We start from the raw sequence: 20,784 nt of genomic DNA on the forward strand, positions 1-20,784 counted from the left end.
TACTGTTGAGAGAGAAAACAACGTTGCACATTAAGTTAATCATCTGGGGACCCCCCCCAAAAAAATAATTTGGGGGTCCCGGCCCACAGGTTTGAGAACCACTGCCCTAAAGGCCCCATCATCTTCAGAGGAGGGTGTTGTGTACCCTAAAGGCCCCATGGGGTCCAGCCTCAGGGAAGCGACCCTGTTTTCTGTAGGTGGAGGTGGCAGAAGGGGAGGCGGCGGTGTTCCTTGGTCAGTTGGTACCGCCAGGTACGGCAGTGGGTCTTGTGTGGGTCCGGTGATTTCTTTTCTTTTATCTGTGGGTCCTAATCCTACTGTGTATATACTTTGTTGACAAGGGTCCCCCAGGGCTCCATCCGTGGTCCCCTAATTCTTTCCCTTTACAAAGATGAACTCTTCTCTAGAAATAGCCAATCTATAAGCTCACAAAACATCACGACGAGGACACCTTGTGAGCATTTCAGATCGGCTATTTTCGCCAGAAAGTTGAACGCCTATTTCTGCCGAGTTACGACCCCGTCATCATGACATGCCCAGAACAGGGATGCTATGCCAGGGTTCAAGTGGTTATATATAAGGGGCACTGAAGGCGGTGCAGGTACAATATGAGGTATGATATTTGGGTGGGAGGCGGGTGGTGAATGTAGGAGGGGTGAAGCCAGAGGATGGCTCTTCTCCATCCACCATCGGTCCTCCCCTTCCTCGCTGTCGCTCAGCTGGAGGACACGCTGGCTTCCTTCTGACGAAGTCTCTCTTTCTGTCGGGAGAGAATCCATGAGACAGGGTTAGGCTTCCATGAGCACCGTTTTCAACTCTTAAAGCAGTGTTTCTCAAACTTCTAAACTTCAAGGTTTCCCTTTAACTCTGACAGTGTAACATGGAACCAAATGGACCTGTTAGGGTTCCATTTGTACACTGTCAGAGTTGCAGACTTGTGTGGGTCCATTTAGACCCCCTAAAAGGAACCCACAGAGTCCCTGGAATCCACTTTGAGAAACACTGTCTTAAAGGACGACATCATCGATGGGGAATCCAAGCTGATAGAAACGCAGGCTTTCTTTTTCCTGAAAAGTTACCATGCCATAATGGAAGCCATTGTTCTCGCAATAATAAAAACCTAAATATATATACAGTATACTGTACTATATTTGTTATCTGTCTAATAATGATGTGACTAGTAGACAGGTTTCTGAACTGCCCACAGCCCTCCTAAGACTAAGAGAGACAGACTGGGAATATATACAGTGTGTGTATATGTCATAGTATATTAGAGAAACAGCACATTCGAGACGCGGAGCACTCGTGGTGCGGCACGGGGCGGAGCAAGCGGTCGCCACAACAACGTACTCCAGGCGGTGCGCCGCTCTATTGTCCACGACACTGCGAGCGGCTACCGAAGCCCCCCTGTATCCACGAAGCCCAAACGAGTTACGAGGCCCCCCTGGGTCCACGAAGCCCCAAGCGGCGCGAAGGCCAGCGGACCTTGGTCCTGCTCTTCGCCCCCGAGCGCCGCAGGCGCGAGTGGCCGCGAAGAGCGGGCCAGGGCCGCGCGGCCGGCGGAGCGCCGCGCGAGTTACGAAGCCGTGGTGAATGCAATCGTTATATTTATGCCCAGGCCGTAAGGCCTGGGCAAGCGCACGTTAAACGCCCTGTCCAAGTGACTACAATGGAGCTAATGGCTAGGCTAGGCTAGGCTAGGCTAGGCTAGGCTAGTAAATAAAGAGTAAACACTTCCGGTCTGCGGCGAGTTCAAAGCGTGACGTAACTCTCTTATATACACTCTGGTGAATGGCAGAGCAGTGGCTGACGTCGCCATCTGGTGATGATTAGTGTGTGGTGAACGTCAAAACGAGTGCTCCTTGACAACTTTTACTGGTTTCTTGAACATACTGTAACATATATATATATATATATATATATATATATATATATATATATATTATATATATATATATATATTATTATAATCTTTTTGCAATTTTATCGTGAGGACCAATTATATGAAGATAGGTTGAAAAGTGGTGAATTAGTCCTTTAAAGGAGTAGTTCACCCCCAAAATGATGTTTTTTCTTTCGCTACAAAAAAATACTCAAGTCTTCATGGAGTGAGTAATCAATAGAAAAAAATCAAACCCAAGTTTGAAGTGAGCGGTGGTGCGTGTGTGTGTGTGTGTGGCCGTGTGTGCACGCGTGTGTGTGCTTGCGTGCGTGCGTGTGTGTGTGTGTGTGTGCGACGCAACAGCGCGACTTGGTCACCAGCGGTATTGCAGCCGATGCTCAGGCTACATACAGACACGTCGCACACACACACGCATAGTAACCTACACACAAAGTCACACTAAGGAGACGGTGTGACCACTGCTTAAAAAGTCATTTTGGGGGTGAACTACTCCTTTAACAAGGTAAGTCTGTTTTCTTTCTTACCAGACTGTTGGCGTTGGTCTTCTTGGTTTCCACGCGCTTCTCCGCCGTGATTTTCTTGATGTTCTCCTGAGCTTCCTTCAACCTAAGTGAAGAAGAGAGAAAAAATGTTTAGCCCGATATCTATTAAAATGTCGTATCACGATTATTGTGACAAAATAAATCACGTTATTATTTTTACGTTATTATCACGATAATCAAAATCCATTATCCTGAGGCCGAACATTTGGCAAAAAATAGCAGATCTACAAGCTCACAACGCGTTGCGTTGTAGATGGGCCATTTTTTGGCAAAGACATTGATAGAGAGGGAAAAAAGACTGTATCAAGTACATATATTATAAGTACCTTTACCAATTATAGAGGGTATAAGTGGTACCGGATATGCAGCTCTGCAAATAAAAGGTGAATTTAGACCGGTGTATGACGATATCACGATCAATTAAATCTCCACAATACAATTATCGCGAGTGTTTTTTATCACGATAAACGATAATATCGCTTATCGCCCCACCCCTAGTCATGAATAGGAGTCTGTTTATCACTCAAAGTCGAGAAGGATCATCGAAAAGTAACTTGTCGACACAATACAGAGACACAGGAGAGTCTGCCTGCTAATGAGGTCCTTCTCCTCAGGCCTGTCCTCACTCTAAAAGCACTATAACTCTGCAGTAGGAGCCTTGGGGCAAGCATAGCACACACACACAACACACACACAACACACACACAACACACACACAACACACACACACACAACACACACACAACACACACACAACACACACACACACAAACACACACACACACACACACACACACACACACACACCAAGGCCGTCACCAAACTCTGGGCCCTGGGTACAAGGATTCACTGCGGGCCCCCCATGAATGTTAACTGTTGAAAAATAGCAGATATACAAGCTCACTAAATGCTGCGAGCTTGTATATCTGCTATTTTTGAAAAATTGTGAAAATGTGTGCAAGAAACCCATGTTTCCATGTCAGTGATGCTCAAATTATTTTTTTCATTTGAAGGACCCCTACAATGATATGAATTTGGCCACGGACCCCCATCTCAAAATATTTAGTTCCAGGGACCCCCCCCCCCCCCCCCCCCCCGGAAGCAAAATTTGAGTTACAAATGTTCGCTTAAAAAAATACATATCCAAAGATTTGCACACAATTTTCACGACTTCTCAAAAATAGCAGATATACAAGCTCGCAGCGCGGCACTCGGTGCCGCGCTGTGAGCTTGTATATCTGCTATTTTTCAACAGCTAAAGTTACTAGGGCCCCTCCTCCACCTTGGGCCCCTGGTAACTCAGTCCCACTTTTCCTACCCCTTGTGTGACGCCCCTGCACCAAGGCACTGACCCTCAGTGTTTGTGGCCAGTGAAAGGCCCACCAGTGTGCGGCGGGGCCGGAGTGACAGTGGGTCGATGAGATAATGAGGCAGCTTTTAAAAACACTGGGCTTTTATGGGTGTGCAAACAGTATTTAAAATAAAGTTAATTGTACATAAGCACAATCAGCTGTGGGTAATGTGGGACATGATTACCCAGTAAACAATTAAGAGCGAGCACACGGATTCATGGCGGCTCTGTGGAATCCTTAAAGTTCTCTGTAGAGAGAGGGATAGAGAGGCCTGTGACGGTGGTATATACGACGGTATGGACCGCAAAACTATACCTGCCCACGTCAGTAAGGGCTGTCACGATTATGACATTTTCCATGACGATTAATTTTCACTCAAATAATTGTGTTTTTGTTATTGACAATTGCATTTGTTTGGCTTTTAGGCTTTGAAGTTGCACATGGCAGATATGACACATAACCTAAATATACAAAGAAATTAATGACATATTTGACAACTTTATACTTCAAAAAGAACATTGATAGTGGAAATAGCCGACCTACACGCTCATGCAACGCGCTGTGCTATTTCCACTATTTTTGAAAATGGTATGAAAATATATGAACAGATTTCAACATGGAAACGATTATGACGATTATGACAAAATAATTGCGATTATGTCAAAGAATCGCGATTAGACGATTATGTAATAATTGTGACAGGCTTACACGTCAGCTCTCATAAGAATTTGATAACAGGCACCCAAAAAAAAGAAGCATGAATGATACGCTCAGGTTACAACACCAAAGTGTGGTCAGTTAGTTGTCTCGCATAGCCAGACAACTATTGCACAATCTCCGAATGCTATATAGAGTCTGGAACTACAGCTCCTGAACGGCGAGTAATGGAAGCTGTCATTTCCGTTCATGAAAATATATTTTAAAATGTAATTTCTGCTAAGCAGCAAGCTAAATGTGCTTAGATGATTTTTATTTATATAATGATAAATGTGAGCAATGTTAAAAACAAAACGGAATTTGGGGAGGAGGCTTCACTTCCGCTTTAACCGGATACTCACCGTTCAGATTGTTTCACCGGAGTCAACAATCTGGCTACGCAAGACAAGTCAAGTTAGTGACAGTTCGTTTCATTGCCTCTGTCCCACTTAGTTCACCTCAAGCTAATAATGTCTGACTTCTAACAGATACAGTATGTGTTGAACATCAGCTATTTTAACTAATTAAGCCCTATACACGTCTTTGACTTGAGTCACTTCGTCCCCCTACACAAATTCTATTTTCCGCGAATCTACAAGCTCACACCGCGTTGCATTGCGACATTTATTTATGCAGATCTCCCCCAGAATAGGTTCATGTGGTTTAGATAGAAACAGAAAAAATAAGAATTAGGCTCAAGTCCAGTGGTGTAAAGTAACTAAGTACATTTACTTAAGTACTATACTTAAGTAAAAGTTTGAGGTATTTGTACTTAACTTTAGTATTTCCAATCCCCAATACCTTTACTTCTACTCCACTACATCTCGGATCCAAATATTGTACTTTTACTCCACTACATTATTTTGAAAACTTTACTTACTAGTTACTTTGCAGATATACTGTAAATTACAATATTATAAAACGTACATGAACCACTTTAGCCCTATTTTATACCGTGGCTATTTTCAAACATTTTGTACTTTTAAAGTACATGTTGATGACAACACTTTCTTACTTTTACTCAAGTACATTTTGAATTCCGGACTTCTTACTTGTAACGGAGTATTTCTATATTGCAATATTGATACTTTTACTTAGTGAAAAATGTGAGTACTTGTTCCACCGCTGCTCAAGTGTTCTTCTCCACGTGCAGCACTGCATGGTGATGCTGTTTTAACAGTACTCCTATGACACACAGTGTTTTTCAGGGCCCCCGGGGCCCCCTGTCCCCCCAGGGCCCCCCCTGTCCCCCCTGTCCCCCTGCTAGTTAACCCATTTAGGCCTAGACCTATTGACTGCTTTAACCAATGAAAAATAGCAGATATACAAGCTCACAGCGCGGCACCGAGTGCCGCACTGCGAGCTTGTAGTTCTGCAATTTTTTGAAAAAGTCGTGAAAATGTGTGCAAATCTTTCAATATATGTATTTTCAAAGCGAACGTTTGTAACTCGAATTTTGCTTCTGGGTGGTCCCTGGAACTAGATATTTTGAGATGCGGGTCCGTGGCCAAATACATATCAGTTTGGGGGTCCTTCACATGAAAAGATTTGAGAACCACTGACATAGTAGTCTCTCAAGAACAGACTAACTGAGCTCCAGTTGAGTGAAAAGGACCTTTTCTTTGACGATGGCTGGCCAGATTGCTGACATAGAAACATACGTTTTTCAAAAAACCTTAGAAGGATTCAAAAGACACTCATAGAATCGGGTCAAAATTCTAATTTTCATGATTTAAAAAAAAAATAGCAGATCTACAAGCTCGCATCGCGGCACTCGGTGCCGCGCTGTGAGCTTGTATATCTGCTATTTTCAATAGTTAAAGCATAAAATAATGATACACAAAATATGTACCCGTTCTAAATGGGTTTTAAGCCAGCCGGCTGCCAGGAGGGCCCGCTGTCGCTCGGTGGGATGCCCCCCGATATGTCGCCTCAGGTCGTAGGGGGGAGCGTCATAAATCCAGGCCCAGGCTCTCAGACATGGGAGCCATGTCTTGGCCCTGCCCGTTTTGCCTTCCCTTTCTGGGGTGACTTACCGAGCAGCTCCATCATGTCTCTCACACGGAATTTAGTGTCGATTTGGCCTTTGCGTGTTTGTTTGAGTTGTTAGCGTTGTGTGTAAAGACGAGGCCAGACAAACAGCCCTGTGGCTGAATCGCGTGGTGAGTGTCTGTCTGTTAGAGTTGGAGTACAGCTGTCAACAGTGGCTCCGAACTCCCCCATAAAAAACAACAACTAAAAAACAACCCAAAGTGGCATCTTAGTCTATGTTTTTCTTGTTTTATTTCTAAATTAACCTTTTGCGTTCCAACGGGTATTTATAGAGCAGTCCCCTCATGGCCAATGAATCAAAGGGTTTGCGATGCACATCTCTGGTGAATTTTAGTTGACTACAAATGTCTTTGTAGTCGAGGACAGCCTAAGGTGCCGGCTACACGAAGCTGGATATTTCTGAAGCTAGACATTTTTTTTTGCTGTTGGGGCTTGCAGCCACACAAAGCTGGACATTTCGGCTGTGAAACTGGATATTTTTTAAACCGGATAAATAAGTGAAGGCATTGAAAAAATATCCGATTCACTGGATCCGTGTAGACATGGAACCCGGATATCTCTGAAGACTTTACTGTGTGTGTGCTTGTCCCCCTAGTGGAGGTGTGGGGAATCAGATTATTTTAGACCTAGATATCTTTGTCGTGAGGAGTCGAGGACCTAGATATTTGTCTATGTGGATATCTGAAAAACCGGGATATATGAAAAATCCAGCTCTGTGTAGCTATGGCCTAAAACACCAGGGATACTACTCAGGTTCTCATGACCCCTGCTGAGCCCGGCTCACCTCTCCTTGGAGATGTTCTTGTTCTCCCGTTTCCACATGTTCTTGAAGTCGTTGCAGAACTCGTACCAGAGCATGAAGACGTAACCGGGGGCCACTTCCTTCTCCCCAGACTTTGGCTTGAGCCCAAAGTAGCTCACCATGTCCAGGAACCTGCCGGGAGAAGGTTCACGTTACCGTGTTACCAGCATGACTGGTTTTCACTTCATAGAGCAGGGGTCTTGAACGTTTTCAGGCCAAGGACCCCTTAGTTGAGCGAGAGATGAAGCAGGGACCCCCCACAACCTTTTCAGAGATTCCATATAGTTTCATCGTTTGACAGCACAATCATCAGTGTATTTTGGATTCATGTCAATTTGTGTTTTCAGGTACCGTATTTAACCACTTGAACCGTCAATAATTAATAAACTTGACCTTTCACTCTGTACTTGGTCTGCTATTTTTCTCTTCTACTCCAAACCTCTTCGCCGAAAATAGCCGATCTACAAGCTCACAACGCCTCGCGCTGTAGATCTGCTATTTTTGGCTAAAGTTTCCAGAATATGGATGCTAGGGTTCAAGTGATTAAAGAAAAAGTTTCTATCACACAAAGATTTGGAGGACCCCCTATAGTAACTCTGAGGACCCCCTGTTGAAGACCCTTGTCACAGAGAAAGTACAAAAGGAGGAGCGCACACCTAGGTTTGGTGAGGTGCTGACCACGCAGATAATGATGGTTGAAAAGAAAAGAGGCCGCACAGCTCTTCAGCCACGATGCAAGTACCCTGAGGAAGACTGCTGCAGTCCAAACGTTGGTTATCTAAATACATTGTTTGCATCGTGGCCTCTTTTCTTTTCAATCAATGATTTTCACTTAAACACATTGACCCTGGTGTCTCTCTTTTGGGAGAGAGAGAGAGACCAGGACAGACAGACAGAGGTAGAATGAGACCCCCCAGGTCCGCGGTTTTCCCGGTGAACCTAAGCGCAACGGTGGGGGCGCGGGAGTGTGGGGAACACACACCACGGACTATTGCCGATGATGGAGAGGTTATATAGCTTTATGTATTGAGAGGAACTCTTGACAATTTCGTAAGAGACTCGTCGCCAATTGTAAGATATTTAAAAGTTATTTGGGGCCATGATGATTGATAACCCCTTCTTCCCACTACTAGACTAATAAGGATTCATATTGTCTGTGTTATTGTTTACAACCACAATTAGTCACGTGTGGCAAGATCGCGATTCTACTAGTTTTATAGTAGGTTTAGTGTAGGCTTAGATTAGAAGCATTTTCAGAAGTTAATTTAATGTTTTCCATTTAATGATTTCCTTTATCCTCATCTAATCTTGCGCTAATGCACGCAACTGTTTTCGGCAGGTTTTAAGGCTTACTAGGCTTTTCAGAAGTTAATTTAATGATTTCCTTTATCGTCATCTTGCGCTAATGCACGCAACTGTTTTCGCCAGGTTTTAAGGTCTTATTTTAGTTGTTTCTCATAAGCTCGCGGCCCTCCTTGCCCATCGGCCCCCACCGTTGCGCTTAGGTTCACCGGGAAAACCGCGGTCGCGGTCACAGGGACAGCCAGTAGCAGAAACCCCCTTTATCACATTGAGCTCAACGGCCTACAGAGAATGACAGAGAGAGACAGACAGAAGCACACTACCAGACCCTGGAATCATCCACATACAACACTTCACAGACCGTATTTATTGCCATACAAAGTATCAAAGTATTAAGATCAGGATTAACCCCGATAACCACTCCACCTGATGGTTTAAGACTTATAAGACACTTATGATCACTTCATTTTATGTTTGCTGCTCTCGCTGTTTATTGTGATCCATTTTTATTGCTTTGTTTTAATTTACTGGTTTTATGTATTGCACTGTGACCCTAAGCGCTCCACTTTGTTCTTGCTTTTTTGCATTAACTGTAAGAATGACAACGCACGCACGCACGCACGCACGCACACACACACACACACACACACACACACACACACACACACACACACACACACACACACACACACACACACACACACACACACACACACACACACACACACACACACACACACACACACACACACACACACACACACACACACACACACACCCAGCAAAAGGTTACTAAATGCAGATTATGGATCCTTGACGCTGTTACACGATATGATCCTGGTCTTTCGTAAACCTAACCCTTCACTTTATATACTGTACGTCCCCGGCAGTGGTGCAAACTTTCATTCCTTTGACGGTGATGCAAAGACTCAAACTCCCATGATCCATCGGGAGATGATGTCATCCGGAAATCCTTCTTGACATCCACACCAATGTAATGAATTTCAGAAAAATTTATGTATCTTGGATTTATCTCCCAGTTTACGTTTTTGGTCAAAACTTGTATTAAGGTCTATTGGTTCGTCCCTGTGTTAAATCACCCTGCTATGACACTGTAGTGTTACTAGTGTATGTAAACTAAGGCTGGGCAATATATCAAAAATGTATCTATATCGAGGTATCAACATGCAAGGTATACATATCGACGAAGGTGGCTTGAAATGAGGTATTGGTGTATGTTTCAAATTAATTAACAGACACACTATGCATGCACGTAGCACATGCAAAAAAGCAGTCCATCTGTAACCAGGTGTGGTTATTTCAATAAAACCATTGTTGGAAAATGGAAATAGGTAATTTAATTTCTTTATTCTATGTGTACTGTGCAATGTGCATGCATGGATATGCTATTCATTATCTGGGTTAGGCAGACAGTGGACCTAAAGCAGAAAAAACATTAAAAATATATAATGCAATTGTTTTGACCAATATCGTGGGTAATATCGATATCAAGGTATTCAACAACGTTATCGAATATCGAAGGTTTTCGAAAATCACCCAGCCTTAATGTAAACGTTGCTGAAGTGTGAACTTAATGGTTGTTTCACATCGTTGCATGTCCGTGCGTGTGTTCCTGCTGAAAACGATTCGGGACGGCGTGTGCGCGCGTGACGCGACCAATGCAACACTGCTTAAAGGAGTAGTTCACCCCCCAAAAATACTTTTTTTTCCCTACATCACCCTTCACGGGATCGGCCCTGCAAGCTTCTTGCCAGTCAATGAGATCCTCAGCCTAATTCAATTGTAACCAAATCTGAAACCCTTAAAGCGAGACTCTCACGGGGCGCTTCTTTTCTCTAAAGGCATGAAAAAACGTTGCTCCGGGGTCTCTCCCTAACCCAAACATTAAAGACATTTCCTGGCCTCGCCTGTCAGAGGGGCTGATGAAGAGCGGCCCGTGATTCAGCAGCAGCAGCAGCAGGAGGAGGAGGAGGAGACGCGCGGCGCGTCCCACTGAACTGAGCGGACGCCGACGGGGAGACGCACGCTGACCTCCAGATGCTAGGTGGCTGTTTGGCGACGCTAATCTAAGACACGTTGGGTTGCCGGGCGGAACGGGACAATGTGCTGCGCAGACAGCTAGCTGCCAGAGAGAGAAGAGAGGGGAGAGACGAGAGAGAGACCAGGGACGTGCAGAGAATGTCAGAGAGACAGGGGCTGAAACTTCTAAAAAGGGCCTTTTGGTGAAAATATCGGAAATAGCAGACCTTGGAGGAGCTTGGAGGTCGGCTATTTTCGGTGCTTGATACCACACTGAACTATGTATAATCTAGTCAATACTGGAGATGTGGCGTAACGGCATTGATTTCTACACAAGGAGGGCAATTCTTTCAACATAAGATGCTGCATTCAAGTTCAGGAGAGTTTGGACAAGGCAATTCTCTTGAACGCTGCCTTCAGGTATGGCATGGAAAGAGGGGGCATTTGCATTTCTTTCACCATAGTAAAAACAGCATTCATGGTCTGGAGAGGGCGCTTTTTACAGACTGATAAAAGGGCAGGGGCTCAAGCCCCCTTTGATGTCTATGTGTGCACGTGCCTGAGAGAGACAAACACACACACACACACACACACACAGAAAGAGAGAGAGAGGCTCCTGCCTCCCCAGTGGTGCATGGTAGGACCAATGGGGAGTTGTAGATCATCTTGTTGCTCTACAAAAGAAATCAGGGGAAGGAGGGGTCTCCAGCAGATTGAAAGCGTGGTCCAGTACAATGAAGTGGCTTCTCCGTTCCACTGGCTCCGTTATTGATGACCCCATGCAGGGCATCATGTCAGAGGAGGCGCAAATCAAACCTGCCTCTGGGTCTATAGCGCTGGTTCTCAAACCTTTTCATGTCAAGGACAACCAAAATTATATGGATTTGACCACAGACCCCCCCCCCCCCCCCCCATCTGAAAATGTTTAACGCCATCGGATCCCCAGAATAGAAGAACTGTGTAAAAAGAATAAGAAATTATTCAAAATGTCAAAGATTCAAAGATTGTAGAGGCTCGCACTGAGAGCTTGTAGATCTGGTATTTTTCAATAGCCAACATGGATAAAGTGGTTAACATGATTATGATGCCATGTTAACTACTTTTGCTTTCCGATTTTTTTAATAATCTATACAAATGTTATAATCTATTCTAAATGATCAGTGCCATATTTATTGTCAAATAGTGTGTAATTAATTAATATATTGTTCCTATACTGTACAGTATATATGTGAACCTGATGATGGATGATGAGATGGGTTGTATAATATTCTGGTTATTAATCCTTTGCAATGTGAGGAGATGAGGGGAAAGGAGCAACAGCCGGCAAAATAAGATGTTTGAATTCATTGCACGAAGTTGCACGATTACATATCTATGAATTCTATGAATTCTCTAATGATAATATGCATACAAATAAATTGTATTGTAACTATATTTTCGCGCAAATGTACACGCGCACACACACACACACACACACACACACACACACACACACACACACACACACACACACACACACACACACACACACACACACACACACACACACACACACGCACACACACACACACACACACACACACACACACACACACACGCGCACACACACACACACACACACACACAGTCCATGGTGGTATTGCCGTGCAAGGGTTTATAAAAGTACCCACGTCAGGCATTCCTCACTGACAGCTATATAAAAAAAAAGGTCCATTACAAAACCATGAGTAACCATGAATATCAGAGAAATATTTGGACAGCAAAATCAACATTCCTATGTTCCCCCTAGTAAAAAAAAAGATTAGAGTGGTAAATTGCATGTTGAAAGCCCCCTAAAAATCGGATTCCTTCTCCTTGCCTTCCTAATCTTGGCTGGATAAAGCAATACCAAACCAGCATAAACAAAAAAGGGAGAAGAAATAAAAAGGAGGGGAAAAACTGAAGTGAAAGGAAGAAGCAGTGGCGTAAAGTAACTAAGTACTTTTCTTAAAGGAGGACTTTGCCACTTTCCAACCCATCTTCATATAATAGGTCCTCACTAATGTTCATAATAAAATAGCAAGTCTCTTAGGAGAGCTGTGGGAAGTTCAGAAATCCATCGTCTTGTGACATCATCATTTTCCGCAAAAAAAAATTACTCAATTATTTTTGAAAAAAAAATTTCGATTTTTATTATCGCGAGAACAATGGCTTCCACTTTAACATTACAACTTTCCACTTTAACATTACAACTTTTCAGGAGTAGAAAGTCTGCATTTTCTATTAGCTTGGATTCCCAATCGATGATGTCACAAGACGATGGGTTTCTGACCTGCCAACAACCCTACAATGAGGAAAAATCATTTCTATATTGCTGTATTGATACTTCTACTTAAGTAAAAAACTAAATGTATGTGAGTGCTTTTTCCACCACTGGGAAGCAGTCTACAGTGCATATTGCATGTAGAAGGCAGCAGCAGCCATATGAAATTGAGCGTGATGGGGGGAGTAGGAGACTTAATGGGCTGGAACTGTGGACAGAACCAGGAAAACCATAATGGAACCCAAACATGAAGCAGACAAATTAGGACTGCATGTTGGGGAAGAGGACTTGTCGCTCACGCTGGGTACGACTGACTGACTGCAGGCCGCCGTTTCCCAAACCGGTGGTTCTCAACCTGTGGGTCGGGACCCCCAGGGGGGGTCCCCAAATGATTTTGTGGGGTCCCCCAGATGATTAACTTAAAGTGCAACATTGTTTTCTCACTCAACAGTAAACCGACCAGCATAAAGTTTAAGTGTATAGAGGGTGTCAGCACATTTCTAAAGTACAATTTTTAATACCGCTAAAATGACAAATTAAACATTGAACAAATTGTCAAATATTAGAGGCAGAAATTGTGAAAATAGATCTACCGTACATGCCCACAACGTCTCGCAACAAAATATATCAGATGTATTTTTTAATACCTAAAATTAAAAGTAGAATTTCAGGTGTGTTGCTAAGTTCAACCAATCAGGAAAGAATACCCCTTATTGTGTCATCACTTCCAATTTCTTGTCCTTTTTTTTAAACAAATAGCTCGCAGGAAAACAATGCTCTTCTCTTGAACACGCCTCTTAGCCAATTAAAACGCTTCGCCAATTAAAGCTGAGAGAGATTCCTGCATCCTGGCGGCTTGGAGAGCTCCAGATTCATTCATGGACAGCGGGGTTGCCTTCAGGGTCATGGGGATCAAAAACAGGAGAAAGCTACTAACTCCTCCCAGGGCTGAGGGCGAGACGTATTAGGTAACAGTAGGGATGTGGTGTCTATTGCCTTTATTAACACCCGGCCGTAACAGAGTTGCCACTGCTGCTCGTGTGCGCACGTGTGCGCACGTGTGTGTGTGTGTGTGTGTGTGTGTGTGTGTGTGTGTGTGTGTGTGTGCGTGCATGCGTGTGCGTGTGCGTGTAGATACACCTCATCCAGCACAGATGTGAGAGCCCACCCAGAGCCAAGTGAGCCCACCGTCGCCCATATTCATCACCGGCGTGTCACTTTTACGAGGTGACTCTGTGGGAACCCGAGAGAGACGGAGAGACCCCTAGACCCCCCCACCCCAGCAGGGGTGTCGCACCACATTCTGGGCCCTGGGTACAAGGATTCACTGCGGGCTTGTGCTTTAACTGTTGAAAATGCGAGCTTTGTAGATCTACTATTTTGGAAAAATCGTGAACATTTGTGAAAGTCTTTCACTGTCTTTTTTGTGAATATTTCAAATCCTTCTAAGGTTTTTTGAAAAACCTATGTTTCTACGTCTGTGATGCTCAAACCTTTTCCTGTGAAGGACCCCCAAAATGATATGTATTTGGCCACGGACTCCCATCTCAAAATATTTAGTTCCAGGGAGCCCCCAGAAGCAAAATTTGAGTCACAAATGTTCGCTTAAATAATACATATATTCAAAGATTTGCACACATTTTCACGGCATTTCAAAAATAGCAGATCTACAATCTCACAAGCTTGTAGATCTGCTATTTTTCAATAGCTAAAGCATAAAATAATTAAGGCCCCTCCACCTTGGGCCCTGGTAACTCAGTCCCACTCCCCCCCCCCCTTGTGACGCCCCTGCACCCCAGCTCTCCTATATTAGCTCCAGTCAGTCAGCCGTCACTCCTTAAGACAAAATTAAAAGGAAAACTTCATTAAAGTCAAAGGCGCTGTCAGCCGCGGGACCCTTTTGATCAATAACGCCCCCCTTCCAAGTTCAACACCTTTACTACAAGAATGGCACTCTCACGCACGCATGCACGCACGCACACACGCACACACACTGAAAAGCATCCCTCAGCACAATAGATTGAGCTATCATTAGACCAACAGGACAAAGCAGAGGAGAGAGAGAAGAGGAGGGAAAACGAGAGAGAGAGAGAGAGAGAGAGGGAGGGGAGGAGGAAAACCACAGAGAACGAGAGAGAGAGAAAGAGAAAAAGAGAGAGAGAAGAGGATGAAAACGAGAGAGAGAGAGAGAGAGAGAGAGAGAGAGAGAGAGAGAGAGAGATCCGTTTCACTGGTTCTGCAGAGAGCAACATGAAACAGGACCATTTGAAAACATTAGCCGAGTGAAAGTATCGTCCAAAGCAATCAACCTCCTAATTGTTTATAGTTTCCATTTCCAAGCGTCCGGCATCTTCCGCGTTCTCTCCTTTATGTGCTTTTGGTGATTTATCTCGGAAGTGGGAGGGTTACGATTTAAAGCAAACAATTCCACTCCCTATCTAAACAAGGGGGGAAAAAAATAATCTATTTGCTTTGTTTGTCCTTTCCAGCATCACCCCCACCCCCACCCATCCCCCCGCCAATATGAAATGTTCCAGATATGATTCGGTTCTAACGCGAGTCAAAGCGGGCCGCCAGTGTGTCTTGCGCCTATAAATCAGACGCCTCACGCAGTGGCTCCTGGGAGTTTTCGTGAGAAAACATGGCAGATAAGAGTGATAGCGGAGGAAGCACGGTGTGCTCAGCGTCAACACGCAGCGTGTTGCGAGTTGTGTGTGTGTGTGTGTGTGTGTGTGCGTGCACGTGCAATGAGCACCGTTCGTCACGTGTTCGCCACATTTTCGCTATGGGATAAAGTTACATTTTGTAGATGTGTATGTGTTGCTTTGGGCCAAGCCCTCCCTCTGCAGCTCTGTATTCCTGTCCAGTCACTCTAAGCCGGGATGCAATCTCACGCAGAATCCTGGGAGGCCTCGCTGCTGGATCCCCTGTCCGACCACAGCCCTTATCAGCCTGGCGCTAATGACTACAGGCAGCTATACAAATGGCTAGCATTACCGCTATCAGATGCCAGCTATGTTATCTATGTGAAGCATGCTAAATAACGCGATGACGGCTGCGCGATGTTCGCCCATCAATAACACTTGGCGCGATTCCCATAGCGTTGTTCGGGGAGCCCGTCACGAGAGGCATTACCGAGATAACGCCTCCAAAAAGACGAGAGACTGCAGAAGACATCAAGATTCTCTGTCCAAACATTATGAGGCTTCAATTTGTAAATTGAACGTTTTGGCTGGCTGTCAGTAATGCATGCTGGTTGCATTCCTACCTTTTCTGCGCCACCTTGACACGCTCGTCCTCTGCCGTGTGTTCATTTTGAGCTGCATGAAAGGAGGGGGTAAAAAAAAGAAGAATAAAGGTATTATGATCAATTAAGGAAACAGATGCAACCACTGAAATCAAAATACTAAAATCGCTAAAACAATAGAAAGCAGTAAAATGAAAACTTTTTAACACTCATCTTTTCTCTTCTCTAATTACAATCTAAAATATGAACCCTTGTTGTAAAAAAACGAATTGTCCTTTAAAACAGGGGTCTTCAACGTTTTCAGGCCAAGGACCCCTTAGTTGAAAGAGAGATGAAGCAGGGACCCCCACAACCTGTTCATAGATTCCATATAGTTTCATTGTATGACAGCACAATCATCAGTGTATTATGGATTCATGTCAATTTGTGTTTTGAGATATTTAACCACTTGAACCGTAAATACTTCTCCCCTCTACACCAAACCTCTTTGCCGAAAGTAGCTGATCTACAAGCTCCTGCGAGGCGTTGTGAGCTTGTAGATCTGCTATTTTCGGCTAAAGTTCTCAGAATCTGGTTAAGAATCTGGCTAAAAAGGAGATTTTATTTTTTTCTTTCTATCACACAATGATTTGGAGGACCCCCTGAAGTAACTCTGAGGACCCCCTATGGGTCCCGGACCCCCTGTTTAAGACCCCTGCTTTAAAACCATTTGGGACACCAGGACACTAGCTGGCATCACCTTCTGGGTGGAGCACAGATTGAGAGGGAGGGAGGGGGGGGGGGGGGCTGGCCCAGAGGAAGCGGTTGAGATGTCTATGGTGCAGGGCGAGCACGTTATGGATGTGTCCGTTAAGCGCATTGTAAAGTCTGACATGTTTCTGTGCGAGTGTGTTGACACAGGGGAGTGTGAGGTTGTGATGCCTGGGGTTGGGGTTGGGGTGGGTGGGGTGGGTGGGTGGGGTGGGTGCAGTGCTCTGTGTTCTGGTGTGTGTGCGTGTGCATGAGGGGAGCCGATGCAAGGGGCGCAGGGAGCTGAATAGCCAGGCTTGGGAACTCGGAGGCTCCAGTGGACTCCTGCCATGTAAAAGTGTCTAACCCATTTGGTCCTAGATGATTGAACTATTGAAAAATAGCCGAAATACAAGCTCACAGTGCCACGCTGCGAGCTTGTATATCTGCAATTTAAAAAAAATCTTGAACATATTTCCAAATCTTTGAATATACATTTTTCAAAGCAAATTTCTGCAACTCAAATCTCTGCTTCAGGGAGTCCCTGGAACAACATTGAAATGGGGGTCTGCGGCCAAATACAGAGGACTGCCCCATAGGTCAAACTCCCGTTGGGTCGAACAGCGTCGGCAGGTTAGATAATCACCCGCGAGCGTCGGCAGGTTAGATAATCACTCGCGTCACGGTTACTGAGGTTAGGTTTAGGGTTAGGTTTAGGCATGGTTTTAGTGAGGTTAGGGTTAAGGTTAGGTTTTGGTGGTCGATCCAAAGGGTGTTCAACCTAATGACATGTTACCCAAATACATGTAATTGTGGGGGTCCTTGACGTGAAAAAGTTTGAGATTCTGATTTAGAAGAAGGATTTAGAAGACATTTATAGAATCGGGACAAAATATTCAAAGACTTGCAAAGATTTTCACGATTTCTCAAAAATAGCAGATCTACAAGCTCGCAGCGCGGCACTCGGTGCCGCGCTGTGAGCTTGTATATCTGCTATTTTTCAACAGTTAAAGCATAAAATAACGGTCAAAGCGGTTCAAATCTAACGAGGCGCGGACGTGGACTCCCGGCCTGAACGGCCTAAATGCAAGGCAGATGTGTGCGCCGGGCCGGGCTGAGGTGCAAGAATTTATCTAGGGCCAGAGAGTGCCTCTGATCTCAGATTTATTGCATTTTTCCAGATTCATCCTTTTTACAATGATGGGGGGGACCTTTCCCACTTGAAGATTTAAGAGGGGGAAGTCTCCAAAAAATTGTTCAAAGGCAGGTTTGGGGGTCTTCTGGGAGAGAGGGTGAGCTTAAAGTCTCCGACAACCGACCAACCTCCCCTCTCTCTCTCTCTGGCTTTTTTCCTGTATATGGGTAAAGAGGGGGCCGAGGTAAACTTAATGAAGGGGGTGGCTATGGCTGGGATAGGAGGAGGGGGAGGGAGGGGGGGGGGGGGGGAGGGGGGCGTGACCAATGGCGTTAGTCTCAGTGGGGGTCAGGCTGGCGCCTGAGGTACCCCTCTGGTGTGACTCTTTGCAGAGGTGGCACTGGTGCTGAGAGACATGAAGGGCGAGAGAGCAAGAGAGCGAGAGTGTGTGCGTGTGCGTGTGCGTGTGCGTGTGTGTGTGTGTGTGTGTGTGTGTGTGTGTGTGTGTGTGTGTGTGTGTGTGTGTGTGCGTGCGCGCGTGAAGATGTGTGTGAAGTTTCTCTTCACACTAGCTCTCCCGTGTTAAACATGAAACCAGTAGTGGCTAACTAGAAAGTTATGAGACACGCACGCTGAGAGGAACAATAAATTAGGGCTTTAAAAACTCTTGACACACTTTTCCAAACCGCCGCTTTACCTAGCGGGCGGATCACAAAGCAAGGCGACGGACAGAGAGAGAGAGAGAGAGAGAGAGATAGAGATAGACGGAGAGAGAGAGAGAGATAGAGGGGACGCGTAGTCTCTGTGATGCGTCCGGTGAAGCCGAGCGTACGAGTCTTCATCTTCTGTCTCTCTATTGTCCCTGCATCTCTCATTACAGCACAGTTAGAAGCATCTAAAACAAGGGTTCTCAAACTTTTTTAGGCTGTGACCCCCAAAATAAACATATTTGAACTGGGGACCCCCACCCTGACGAGCACTTGGAATTGTAGGCATTACATTTAATGTGACTCGGTTCCACAGATTAATATTGTGGGCATGTAGATCGGCTATTTTCACAATGTTCGCCTCTTGCTTACTTAATATTTGACAGTTTGGTATTAAAACGGTCTTGAAAGTCCTTAAATTGTCAATTTATAAATGTGCAGATACCCTGTATACACTTATATCCTGTGTTGGTTTGTTTACCGTTGAGTGAAAAAAAATGACATTAAGCTAATCATCTGGGGACCCCACAAAATAATTTGGGGACCACATTTGGGGCCTCGACCCCAAGTTTGAGAACCACTGATCTAACACGAGCAACTAAACACACCCTCACAGATACGTACAAAAAATACAGGCAAAGCAGCCGTGACTCGCAAACTAAAATCTGTCTCAACAAGTTGTTGTGTTGACAGCCACAACTGTGACCAATCAGTATTCAGAAGCTTTACACGTCTCTGCTTTGGCCCCGTTTGGCCTAGCTCAGACCTACCCTGAAGTGGTGCAAAAATAGGCACCCATTTTCGGACCACCTTGACACCACTAAGTCAAGGTCCATGTAGTGGATGCAGTGGCAAGTAGACAGTGTGGTGTGGAGTGGTGTGGTACCAGGGCTAACATTGATGTGATAAGTGCCTCAATGAAACCAGTTAGAAACCAATAAGATAATAAGATAAGAAAACCGTTATAGATGCACCATGAGGAAATGTCATAGCAGCAATGTATTACACAGCTTGGTTGAATGCATGATTCTGATTGCTGGAATCAGCTGTGTTATTTCTGGATGATGACTGATGAGCTCAATAGCAGACCTCTGTCTGATCAACGGCTCAGAGCAACTGCTGCACTGTGTGAAGTTTATGCTGCGTACAACATGACAGCCAAGTAAACAAACACACAACTAAACGTTGCTCTCAAGTAGGGCCATTAACGACTTGTGATTTTTGCAAGTCGACTCGACTCAGAGTTGAAGTCAACTTTATCGTTTGATGAAGTCATCACATCACACACGACCCGCAATTATTATTTTTTTTGGGGGGGGGGGGGGGGGGGGGGTCCCCAGATGATTAACTTAATGTGAAACATTGTTTTCTCACTCAACTGTAAACAAACCAACATAGTTTAAGTGTATAGAGGGTATCTGCACATTTCTAAAGTGTCAATTCAAGGACTTTTTAATACCTCTAAAATGGCAAATTAAACATTGTCCAAATTGTAAAATATAAAGAGGCAGAAATTGTGAAAATAGCAGATGCGAGGCGTTGTGAGCATGTAGATCTGCTATTTTTACAATAGAAAGTATTATTATAATTTTTTTAACTTCGACTTTCGACTTTCTCTGGTGGGAGTCGACTTGTGTTATGAAGTCGACTGAGTCGACTTGTTGACTGAGTCGACTTGTTAATGCCCTACTCTCAAGAATGTTTTTGAAAACATTGGCAACGATGCAGTAACCAAAAATGGATTCCATTTGATCATCATTTCCTTCCCTTCAGGGATGAATTCTCAACAACGACCAGCACACTGACCATTATCCCTTGCATAATTGGTCCTCCTCACTCACAAATTGCCGTGGTACCATTTTTGTCCACTCACTCTGTCTGGACGCTTTTCCACCAAAATAACTTTTGTTATAGAACTGGTTCCGTTCTAGATTCTTTGAACCTTGGTGCTTTCACGGAACCGGTGGCCATTTTT

General features: G+C 44.6%; 1 protein-coding gene across 1 annotated transcript in view; it reads right to left on the reverse strand.

The window, feature by feature from the left end:
* Positions 1-562: 562 nt before the first annotated feature.
* LOC308305679 (formin) overlaps positions 563-20,784 on the reverse strand; it is a 121,927-nt gene continuing 101,705 nt past the window's right edge. The window contains exons 16-19 of the mRNA XM_080750517.1: positions 16,260-16,311; positions 7,330-7,479; positions 2,428-2,509; positions 563-760 (exon numbers count right to left, since the gene is read on the reverse strand). Coding sequence (XP_080606643.1) covers positions 716-760; positions 2,428-2,509; positions 7,330-7,479; positions 16,260-16,311 — 329 coding nt within the window. The 3' untranslated portion in view covers positions 563-715. The remainder of the gene's footprint in view (positions 761-2,427; positions 2,510-7,329; positions 7,480-16,259; positions 16,312-20,784) is intronic.

Source organism: Nannobrachium achirus, assembly GCF_963921795.1.
Source record: "Nannobrachium achirus genome assembly, chromosome: 20".
Lineage (NCBI taxonomy): Eukaryota > Metazoa > Chordata > Actinopteri > Myctophiformes > Myctophidae > Nannobrachium > Nannobrachium achirus.